This window comes from Neovison vison, chromosome 2, assembly GCF_020171115.1.
Source record: "Neovison vison isolate M4711 chromosome 2, ASM_NN_V1, whole genome shotgun sequence".
Taxonomy (NCBI): Eukaryota; Metazoa; Chordata; class Mammalia; order Carnivora; family Mustelidae; genus Neogale; species Neogale vison.
The window spans coordinates 98114565-98126969 of record NC_058092.1 but is presented as its reverse complement, the minus strand read 5'-3'; the positions used below and the strand labels follow the sequence as shown (position 1 = coordinate 98126969).

General features: G+C 37.8%; 2 protein-coding genes across 4 annotated transcripts in view; both read left to right on the top strand.

Moving 5' to 3' along the window:
• Positions 1-2992, top strand: part of PTPN22 (protein tyrosine phosphatase non-receptor type 22) — a 56694-nt gene extending 53702 nt beyond the window's left edge. For all 3 annotated transcript variants that reach the window (XM_044238947.1, XM_044238946.1, XM_044238945.1), the window contains one exon: positions 2638-2992. In XM_044238947.1, the coding sequence (XP_044094882.1) occupies positions 2638-2702 (65 nt within the window). In that variant the 3' untranslated portion in view covers positions 2703-2992. The remainder of the gene's footprint in view (positions 1-2637) is intronic.
• A 1719-nt stretch (positions 2993-4711) lies between these two features.
• The window catches only part of RSBN1 (round spermatid basic protein 1), a 45379-nt gene continuing 37685 nt past the window's right edge, over positions 4712-12405 (top strand). The window contains exon 1 of the mRNA XM_044238948.1: positions 4712-5417. Coding sequence (XP_044094883.1) covers positions 4712-5417 — 706 coding nt within the window. The remainder of the gene's footprint in view (positions 5418-12405) is intronic.

The following is a 12405-nucleotide window of genomic DNA, read 5'->3' as shown; positions in this document are numbered from 1 at the left end:
CTTTTCTCTTAATCCATGATACCGCTTGAGTAATTCATGACCCATCTAACTTCACAGCAGTCTGTAATCTAAGATGAAGATAAAATATTAGAGAGCTTCCTCCATCTTATTTCTTCTCAAATATGCTTAGATTTGAATATTTACTTAATTAAAAGCACAACTCTTTCATTGGGTCTTTTTTAGAAAGGAAGCAACAGAAATTGCAGTAATATTTTACTTAAAAATCTAAACGTGAATTTTAAAATTGTGTGATTTATAAACATTTTTTATTTTTCCTGAATTGGCCTACATGAAAAACAGATAACTCACTATTGTTCTAATCTATTCAGAAATGATCAGTGAAAATGACTGAATGTGGATATCCCTTAAATTTCAGAAACTTAGTACTTGTATATTATGTTCTTACTTCTATTCTCAGTCTACTCAGGTTATAGTCAAGCTATCTAGACTGAATAGATGAGTTTGTGACTATGTGTATGAAACTATTTAACCTGAAATATTTTTCCTTCTGTTTTTTTTTTCTCACTCAAAGAAGTAAAATGTACATAAGCGTGGCTTTGTGCTTCTCCCCCCAATTTTTTTCATCATCACTATTATTAATTTGTTTTCCTGGTATTTAAGTTTTTATTTAAATTTTGGTTAATTAACATACAGTGTAATTTTAGTTTCACTCGGAGAATTCAGTGGTTCTATTATTAAATTTAATATTAGTAGGGTTCTTGTTTTTATATTCTTTTCTTCTCTTCCATACTCCTTTTCTTCTAGTTTTGGTATAATATTTTTGTGGTTCTGATTGGAGCAACACTTAAGTAGTTACAATGAGCCAGACATTGTGCTGGATGCTTTAACAAATATCTCATCTGATCTTTTCCTCAGTTCTGTTCAAAGCTTTCATTGTTCAATTTGAGCGCCTAAAGTTGCTGTGTCAGAGTACCTTGAAAATATACCATCATCAAAGAAAAGTCCTATGTTGAAGGATAAAGAGATAATGTTATCAACCTTATCAAATCTTAATGTTATCAAATCTCTTTGAAAGGACCCAGAAATAGTTTTCATTTGTTGTGCAAAGTTTCCTTGTTTTCCTCCTTTTTTGGGGGGGGGGGCAGAGGTAATTACTTAGTTTTTCAGGACGATACTTAAAAAACCAAACAATTCAGTTAAAAAAATGGGCAAAGGACTTGAATAGACATTTTTCTGAAAAGGACATATGCATGGCCAACAGGTAAGTGAAAAGATGCTTGATATCACTAATCATCAGGGAAATGCAAATCAAAACCACACCTGTCAGAATGGCCATTATCAAAAAGACAACAGACAAGTATTAGCTAGGCTGTGGAGAAGGAGAACTGTAAAACGTTGTTGTGAATGTAAATTGGTATAGCCATTATGGAAAACAGAAGTTCCTGAAAACACGAAAAATAGAACTATCATATGATCCAGCAATCCTACTTCTGGGTATATATCTAAAGGAAATGTAATCTTTACCTCAGAAGAGATATCTGCACCCCATGTTCATTGCACTGTTACTTAAAATAGACAAGACATGGAAACAACTAAGTCTCCACCTGACAGCTGAATGAAGAAAATATGTATATATACATTATGTGTGTGTGTGTGAATATTATTCAGTCTTAAAAAAAGGAAATCCTGTTGAGACAACATGGATGAATTTTGTGGGCATTACACCGAGATAAGTCAGCTAGAGAAACACAAATACTGTATGTTTTCAGTTATATGTAGAATCTAACAAAGCCAAACTCACAGAAATATAGAGTAGAATGGTGGCTGCCAGTGGCTATGCAGGGATGTTAGTCAAAGAGTGCAAACTTCCAGCTGTAAGATGAGTAAGTTCTGGGGGTCTAATGTACAGCATGATAATTATAACAGTACTGTATCATATACTTGAAAGTTTAGAGTAAATCCTAAATGTCATCACCACAGAAGAATGGTAATCTTATGAGGGGATGGAGGTGTTACTTAGTCTTAATGTGATAATCATTTCATAATATATATGTGTATCAAATCATCATGTTGTATACCTTAAGCTTACATATTTTATAGGTCAATAATATGTCAGTAAAACTGGGAAAAAAAGGATATTACAGTTGACCCTTGAACAATGTGGAGGACAGGGATGCCCCACTGCCCCCATGTAGTTGACAATCCGCAAAAACTTAGAATCTCCCAGAACTTAACTCCTAATAGTAAGCTGTTGATCAGAAGTCTTATGCACAACATAAACAGTTGATTAACACATATTTTGTTTGCTATATATATATATATATATATATATATGTGTTCTATATATGCTAAAGAAATATATATATGCTAAAGAAAATGCTGTTCAAGGGTCAACTGTATCTGCTGAATTACCAAAGGTTGTTATAACCAGGGTTCTTCACCTAATTATTACCATTATAAAATTTGTAAGTGTTCTACAAAATTAAAATGTTATTAATATTGTTACCATTTAAGCATTAACTTAAGTGCTATGCCTTTACAATCTACTATTAAAATAATCAAAGATGTTGCCTAACTTTTTGAAAAAAAAAGTCCATGTACTTGCATATGTTATAATACACTCTAAAATCTAAGTATTTATTTCTACACAAAAAATTTTTAATTTTCTGTTCTCAGGTTTTGCAAATCGTTTTTCAAAACCCAAAGGACCAAGAAAACCACCACCAACTTGGAATATTTAACACAACTTTGGAATATAGGCTGCAAGTGCATCTGCAAATAAGAGTACTAAAATACTATTAGCTAAAATAAGGTTTCCATATTCATTTCAACAATGAAGATAACATAATGTGTTAATAGCAATATTAGAAAAGAATATTCAAATAAGTGCCAGAAACTACATTTTCATCTCATATTGGGCTGGAAACTGGAAATAAATGTCACTTGAGCTTATGTAGAGAACACTGTATCACTGTATGAGACACAGTTTTTGAATGGACTTATTTTTCATTTTGGAAGTTATTTTTATTCTACTTTTCTACACAAATATAAGCCTCAAAGTATTTTTTTTATAAACTTCAAAATGTTTTTAAGAATTGGATGTCAACTGTTTACATTGCCAAAATTACTACGGAAAGTGTTTCACAAAATCTGACCTGTGCTTGTGACAATGACTCTTCCCTGGGAATTGTTTTTGCCTAAATGGAGTACACGTTGCACATCTTCCCAAAGGTGGAAAACTAGAGAACTAGAATAATAAGAAAAGAAGTTATGCTTAAGAGAATAAAATATGTAAATAAAATCATTTCTATATTTGGGTATATCTACTAACAAGATGTTCAACTATATTTCTGATAAGTTTTAACCAGTTATTCAGTTACCAAGTCTAGAATAATCAGTAAAATAGCTATCTTTTGGTAGCATTTTTCATTTCGAAGGACCTGCATAAGTACATGCGACTTATATCCAACCAATCAGAGGTTTAAAAAATTTCCCCTATGAATGTGGGTCTGCCTTAGTTTTAGAAAATCTGAGTTTTCAAATCTGATTTTATGTAACAAATAAGTCAATGGGTAATTAATGTTACAGAGGATTCCCGAGTTCTCCTAATGACTTTAACTTAGAAGTTTCTTTTTAACTTTTAGAAACATGAAATACTTAAAACAGCATTTGTTCTTCAATACCTTTCGTTAGGAAGCCTCATGATAGGGCTAATTGGATGACATGTTAACCTATTTATTATAGCACAAAGTACACAATAGGTGCTGAATAAACTTTGTTTTAAAAACCAGCTTTAGTGTTTATTTAGCTGAATACTTCTCCAGGCACTAGTGGTGTTCCTGAGTATTTCATTGTAATCAATTACTCCCAAAGATCCTCATCAAGGACCAAATATGCGAACAGAATCTTAGGTAAAATCTAAAATCTTGACGATGGAATTGTGAATCAATTTCCGGGCAGCAACCTTGGTGAACAGTGACGATTTTTGGAATGTTCTGTGGTAGACACACTTCTCAAATTCATGCAACCCTATACTTGCGACTTGGGGGCGGGGGGAGGAGAAACTTGTTTAAAAAAGCTTAAAAACAAGGTTTTCCTTCTAGAATTTTTTTCGTCACCGTGGGGATGGATTCGACATATATGATGGCCGCTACCTCTCCAGGCTCGAAGGTGAGGTGCGGCGGCGCTCACCAGGCGTCCGGGCTGTCCTTGCACCTGCCTTGCCAGCCTGGAGCTGTGCCCACGAAGAGGTTAAAACATGTCTTCACTGCGGCCCCATTCGATTCTAAACCCAAATCGCCCTCATTTTACGTATGATCAAGTTCCCCTTTCCTCTTCGGTACATCGCATGTCCAAAGATAAAAGGCCGCAGATTCTTCTACCTCACAAAGGTTATGAGAGGACTACGAAATATAAAAGTACCTATGGAGACCACCGACTCTGTATAAAATGACGAAGTCGCAGACGGACACGATAATGGGAACGCGCCGGCCGACTCTGAAAACCACTAACATTGTTTCGGCCGTTAAGGCGGTTGGCGGCAATTCTCCGCCCAGCGGCGGTTGCGTCGCCGCCCGAAGCGTGACTCGGCTCACGCTCTCTTTCCGCTCCTCCACTCCCAGAGTTAGGGACGCGGCGGGGGCCCAAGGGAACTACCGCTCCCATGAGGCTCTGCGCCGCCCAGGGTGTTTTACAATAGAGCTTGCTCGGAGAGGCCTGCGGAGAAGCGCAGGGAACTGCCGCTTCCGGCATGTTCAGCTCCGGAGGAAGAACCGCCGAGAAGTGGAGGGCGGGGGAGAGACTCCAATGCCCAGCGGGCCGTGCGCGGGCGGCGCTTGCGCGAAACGCGGACGGGGGGGCGGTCGGGCCATTTAAATGTGTGTTTGTGGGTGAAATGGCTGCGCAGGTCGGAGCAGTGCGCGTAGTACGGGCGGTGGCGGCGCAGGAGGAGCCGGACAAAGAAGGGAAGGAGAAACCTCATGTTGGGGTCTCGCCGCGGGGAGTGAAGCGGCAGCGCCGAGCGAGCAGTGGGGGGTCTCAGGAGAAGCGGGGGCGGCCGAGCCAGGACCCCCCTCTCGCTCCCCCTCACCGGCGGCGTCGCAGCCGCCAACATCCCGGGCCGCTGCCGCCAACGAATGCAGCCCCAACCGTCCCAGGCCCTGTTGAGCCTCTGCTCCTGCCGCCTCCGCCGCCACCTTCGCTGGCACCCGCCGGGCCCGCTGTCGCTGCCCCGCTCCCGGCCCCAGGCACCTCGGCCCTCTTCACCTTCTCTCCCTTGACGGTGAGCGCGGCCGGGCCCAAGCATAAGGGCCACAAGGAGCGGCACAAGCACCATCACCACCGCGGCTCCGATGGTGACCCCAGCTCCTGCGTTCCTGCCGATCTCAAGCACAAGGACAAGCAGGAAAACGGCGAGAGGACTGGAGGGGTGCCTCTGACCAAGGCCCCCAAGAGAGGTGAGAGCGGGCGAACTGCCCCGAGCTTGGGCTTTAGGTCTCTCTCAGTTCTGATATCCCGCCCCTTTAGCACTGAAAGACGCCAAACCCCTACTTACCTCCTGCTGCTCTACTCCCTTAAGCCCACTGGGGTGGACTCTGGATTTCAAACCGTTGACACAGCCTGACCTACTTGAGGCTTCTCATTTCGAGGCCGAGCTGTCAGTTGCTAACCCCCTTACAGGCTACCCCTCCCCGCCCCCGCCCTTCACCCCGAGCCTCTACCAACGTTTGTTTTCAAATTCGCCAGGGTTTCCGCGCCGCGCGGTCCTTGGCGTGGGATTAGTGGCTGGGGTATTAAAAAACTGTTTTTCTAAAGTAAAGACCTGTCGCTAAAATCCTTTCTTCTTGTTATCTTTGGTGGAAATCTTAACTGTTCACTTTCCCAGGCTCCAAAATATTCACGGGTATGCTGTGGGGCTTTAATGAGTTTGAATTCTTACAGAGGTTACTCGACTCACGGGTTGCTTTAGCTTTTGCAAGGTAAAAATATCAAACGTAGTTCGTAGTGGTTCTTTTTTATCTGGAGGTGAAATCGTTTTTAATTTTTATGTTAAATCTTAATTCTGGGAAGACGATTGGGGAAGGTTTTCTCTCCCTTTTGATCCTAGGAAATAGGACTAACTGTGACTGTGACGAGTGGGAAATGTGCAGTAAGTGAATAGTTAGAAGCAAGAATTCCAGTTGCAATTTATTCTTTCTGGCACACACATACACACACACACACACACACACACAAAAGGAATTTATTTGATTCCAGTAACCCTCACTAGAGTAAAAAATATTGAACTCAGAAAATATAGGTCTACCCAATTTAATGTGGGATCTAGAGAAATTAGATTTAACAAAATTGGTGTCTTCCTGTTCACAAGTACACGTAGCATTTATTTGTATTTTCTGTGGGATGAGGGTAGGAATTTTGATCATACCGTGGATTTTTATATGATTTTACATAATTTTTAGTTCTGTTTCCTCAGGAGGATTTTAAGATATAAGTATCTTAGTATTTCTTAGTATTGGGCCAGCTGAGTTATTACATGTTAATGAACAAAGCCTTTCAATCTAAAGTTTTGTGAGTCTTGGATTCCTTCCATATACTTGGTCTTGACTTAATCAGTTTTTTTGTGGTGCCACTTCCAAATAGTGCAGTTTGTTGCAAATAATTGCTCAATAAATACTTATTGAATTGAATGAAATCTTTCTTTCTTTGGTGGTATCCAGATGTTATTTTCAGGAATAAAACTTGTGCCAATCTGATAGGACTGCCAGTTTCCACCACTAGTATGCAGTGATCTTTCTGTCTTCTATTTCCCGTCTTTTCATTCTTCTGTGTGTGTGTGTGTGTGTTTTAACCATATAGAGGTAGAGGGAATCTTAGAGATCAACTAATTCAGATTTATATTGTGGAAGAGGAAACCCAGGCCCAAAGTAGTGAAGAGACTTGTCTAATTAAGCCACAATTAGTACCAAGTACAAACTTTAAATGAATAATTGGTATAATAAGGAGTAGAACCCAGATCCTTGAATCCCAGTTCAAGCATTGTCCCCCAGTGGCTTGTAGTTCCTTTCTTTTTTTCATAGTATTTTTTTCATGGTATTCAGTTACTTTTTCCCCTTCTTTGCTTACCCCTTTCCCATGCCTTGGGATCAGAATGGCAGTAGCCAGTTCCATCAAAAACTTCTGACCTTGCCCCTTTTTATGGTGGGATAGGGGCAGTTAAACGTATAATAAACAACAGTGTGCTTCTTCTCTGAGGATTGCAGTGTTCTTTAAAAAACAAACAAAAACAAATCTTTAACTCAGTGCTGTCTGACAGAACTTTCTCCAGTGATGGCAATGTTCTATATCTGTGCTGTCCAATATGGTAGCATCAGTCATATGTGGCCCTTGAAGTAAGTCTTGAAGACTTAAATGGGGCTGGTGTAGCTGAGGAACTGAATTTTTAATTTTATTTAATTCTAGTTTCTTTTGGCTAGTAGCTACCATATACGACAACACAGCTTGAAACATTTGTAGTGTGCCAATACTTGAAGAAGTAGGTTAAGATCTGGTAATTTCAACATCTTACCTTTTTTCCTGTTAATTGAAATACAGTAACATATAATGTTATATTAGTTTCAGGTATACAGCATAACAATTTGATATTTGTATGTATTGTAGAAGGATTACAAGTCTAGTTTTAAACATTTTAAGTTTTGAGTGAGGGTCTGTTGCATTATGTATCCTGTAGGAAAAGGGCTCCCTGGCCTTATACATGGGGGAGAAACTGTATATATAGCCTTCTAAGTACATGACATAGACTGGTATTTTAAAACTTCTGAGAACCCTGTAGAAAACAAACTGGCTTAACCTTGTTTAATCCAGGCTTTTGCACCCACTTTGATGGCTATCTTTACTTTTTTTTCGCTGAACATCTTTATACTTGTTACAGTGGTGTGCAGGAGGTATACCTCTGGAGTCAATTTAAGTTGAACTTGTGGCTCTACTGCTTACTGTTTGATCATGGGCAAACTACTTTAACCACTTTCTGCTTCAGTTTTCCTGTCTGTATAATGGGATTGGAGTATTTGTTTTACAAGTTTATTATGTGGATTAAATGGGGCAGTATGTGGAAAGTACTTAAAACAGTGGCTGATATAGGCACTTTCAGAACTGCCTTTTGTTACTTTATCAAGCTTTGCCCTTGAAACAACTCTAACATTAATAAGGAGAATGGCTAGACCCTTGTTATTTAGAGTTATGTCTTCCCTCCCTTATCCTAAGATTTTCGGAAAGTATTTTAACTTTTTATTTAGAGATAATTATGTACTCACAGGAAATTGCAAGAACAGTCCAGAGAAGTTTTTACCCTTCATTAGTTTTTCCCAGTGGTTACATTTTATATAACTATTGTATAATACCAACACCAGGAAATTGACATTGGTACAATGGTGTGTGTTTAATTCTGTGCCATTTTATCACCTGTAGATTAATTTAACCACCACTGCAATCAAGGTCCACAACTGTTCATCACCACAAAGATGCCCTTGTGCTAATCCCTTGAAAGTCTTAGGTACCAACTATATCTCCCCACCTTCCTTAACCTCTAGCAATCACCAATCTGTTCTACAACTGTATATCATTTTGAGAATGTTATAGATGGAATAATATAGTATGTGATCTTTTGAGGCTTTTTTTTCATTCAGCACGATATCCTTGAGATCCGTTCAAGTTGTATGTATCGATAGCTCACTCCTTTTTCATTGCTGATTAGTATTCTGTGGTAGAGATATACCACAGTTTAACCATTCACCTACTGAATAATGTTTTGGTTCTTCCCAGTTTGGTTGTTCTCTGAACGTTCATGTTCAGGTCTTTGTGTGGATGTAAATTTTCCTCTTTTTCTCTGGGAATGCAATTGCTGGGTCATAGAAATGTATGTTTAGGGGTTTTTTTTTTTTTTTTTTTGAAGTTATTACCAAACTATTTTCTAAAATGTCTGCACAATTTACATTCCCACCAGCAATGTATAAGATTTTCATTTTTTCCACATCCTTGCCAGTATCTGGTATTGTTAACTCTTTTTTTATTTTATGTGTTCTGATAGATGTGTAATAAGTATTACCGCTCATGGACTTAAGTTGCATCTCCCTAGTGGCTAGTGAAATTTAACATCTTTATTTTGACCATCATTTGCTGGCCATGTATCAATAAATTGTCTCTTTTTTATGTCTTATGCCCATTTTCTAATTGAATTGTTTGCCTTTTTTTTTTTTTTTTACTGTTGAGTTTTGAGAATTCTTTGTATATTACATATATGGGTCCTTTGTCATATATATTGTTTGCAAATATTTCCTCCCACTTTTGTTGCTTGTCTTTCTCTCCTCTTAATGTGCTCTTTCACAGAGCAAAAGTTGTAAATTTTGTTGAGGTCTAATTTCTTCTTTCTTTTTTCTTTTATGGGTCATGCTTTTGGTGTCAAATCTAAGGTCTCAAGGCTTGGATCCCAAAGATTTCCATGTATTTTTTTCCTTAAAGTATTATAATGGTAACTTTTACATTTGAATCTCTGATTCGTTTGAGTTCTTTGTGTAAGGTGTGAGGTGTTCAGGTTGAGGTTCATGTTTCCAGTTTTTCCAGGGCCTTTGTTGAAAGACACTTCTTCCTCCATTGGATTACTTCTATATATTTGTAAAAAAATCAGTTCCACTGCCTGTTTTTGTATGATGTGTCAGATAAGGATCTTTACATTTTAAATGGTTGAAGAAAACCTCATGACTTATGAATATCATAAGAAATTTAAATTTGGTGACCAGAAATAAATTGGAATACCACTCCACTCATTCAAATGTATTATCTGTTAGTTTTCACACTAAAACAATAGAGTAGTTGAGATAGACCATGTGGGCTGCTAAGCTTACTACTATCTGGCTCTTTATAGAAAAAGTTTGCCAATCTCTGAGATCATTCTGCTGAAAGATATGTTCCTTCCCACCAGCCCAACTGTACTCAGTCCAATTTCATGTATTAGTTAATCATAGATTTCAGATTCCAGGTGTTTGGAGTTGCTCAAAAATAGTTTAAACAATGATTTCTCATCTCTAAAATGGGAACTAAAGTGAGTTTTGAAGAGGTGAAGTGACATGCTTAAGATTTTCTAGTTAGTAGGTGATAGAACTGAATTTAGGACCCAATTTTTTTGACTTGTCTATTTTGCTCTTCATTTTTCACTTAAGCATACTTGGATTTTTAACTAAATAAAGAGATACTAAAATATTTTTTTATTTCTTGTAAGTAACGGGCTTGAGTCTTAAACCTATAGTTAGCTGTGTATTTTGAAATCTTAATTTTTTTCTCTCCCATTTTTGCTCATAAAAAGCATAGAACATATTTTGCTCAAAAATTACTTTTAATTCTTGTTAAGTAAATTTACAGCTTTAGTAATATTTTAAGATTTTGTAGAAAAAAGGAAAGGGAGGGTACCCAATCCCCCTAGCTCTTTTCTCTAGTGTCATTAAGTAACAGTATATACTCTTTTGTATTCACTTGTGAATCAGTCTTCCTTTCTCACATTTTTTCATCTTTGACCAACTGTCTACTTTCTGTCACAGATAGTATCCCCAAATAAGACAACTAACTGTAATTTTCTGTGATGTCAGAAAGCTATTGGCAGGAATTTAAAATCCAAATCCTATTTGGTGGTAGGAGTGAGGAATTACTTGGGATTATACAGAGAACTCAAATAAACAAATCCTCTCATTTATCAGAGCAGCAACTTTAGGGACTGATACTTTCGTTAACTATGGGTGGAAGACTTGAGGGTATGAAATTTTTGCATAACATAAATACCATCTTTGTGATCATGCAGAGTTACCATGTAATGGGCATTCAGTAAAATATTTGTTGAATGAAATAATGCTCCTTTTATTGGAGATGGGTCCTCCTCCTGCTTCTCAAGTCCATTAATTGTAACCAGGTAACTTCAGTTGATTATTTCACAGGAGTGTTGCAGAGAGTTGATAGAGAAGGGCAAAATGGAGGAGTGTAGTATAATAGTATATGTGAAGAGTTTGAGTTTTAGAATCTGACAAGGTGAACGTTTGAAACTTGGTTCTCACATACTAGTTTTGTGGCCTACGATAAGTAACCTATCTTATTGCAAGCTGTTTTCTTCTCTATAAAATGGACTTACATATCTTCTTCACCGGTTTGTTTGAGGATTAAAATGAGATAGCATGTATGATACCTAGTAGACCCTTCTTGAGTAATGATTTTCTTCCCTCTTTCAGAGATTTTTTTTCCTTTTTGTGGGATTCTCTTGTAGTATACTACATTGTATTCTAGGTCCAGTAATTTCTGTCTCTAGTTTTGATATCTCAGAGTTATTGCCAGTATTTCAAGGAGTGCATTAAATATTATTGTGAAAATGATAATGAAGATGGGGAGCACTTATTTTGTGTTCAGTACTGTGATGAGGCCCTTATATTTATTGTAGTATTATTTTTTTAAAGGATATATTTACTTATTTATTTGACAGAGAGAGAGAGAGAGAGAGATCACAAGTAGGCAGAGAGGCAGAGAGAGAGAGAGGAGGAAGCAGGCTCCCTGCTGAGCAGAGAGCCAGATGCGGAACTTGATCCCAGGACCCTGAGATCATGATCCGAGCTGAAGGCAGCGGCTTAACCCACTGAGCCACCCAGACGCCCTTTGTGAGGTAGATACTAGAATTAACATCTTAAGATAAGAAAATGGAAGTTTAAAGAGATTAATGAGTGTTCTGGGAGACCTTAAGCAGTAAGTTCTAGGGCTGGGACGTTAAGCTAGGTCTCTCTAACTGTGAAGCACCTGGTGGTGTAGCACTCTCTACTGCCTCTACAATCCATCTATTTTGGGGTAATAGTAGTTAACATAAATTGAGTATTTGTTATATTCTAGGACTATTTTAAGTGCTTTATGTGCTTTGTTTACTCTGCTCACTGATTTTATGAGGTACTGTTAATTCCCCCGTTTTACCAATGAGGAACAAGGTACAAAGAAATAAAGTTGCAAAAGGTAATCTTACGGGAGGAAGTACTAGGACAGGGATTCAAATTCAGCCAGCCATGCTTAAACGTGTTATGGAGGGTTGGGAGAGTAAAGTAAGGCAGTGTTATAAACATACAGTGAGCTTTTTAGTCAGATTTTTATATGGAATGGGAAAGATACCCAGTAAGACTAAAAAACTTATTTTCAGAAAACAACTTTAGCCCTTTTCTTTAATATGATTACAAAAATATAAAACATTGTACTTGCTTTGATATGTATCCACCACGCTTTTTAAGAATTGAGGATATTACATTTCTTTCAGTTCTAAGTTACAATTCAACTGTGAGAATGATGGTAAGAATTTAAGTTTTGTGATAGAAGCAGCTAATTTTTTTGCATTAATGAGAACTTTCAGTAGTGATATAAATAAATGATGCTATTTGA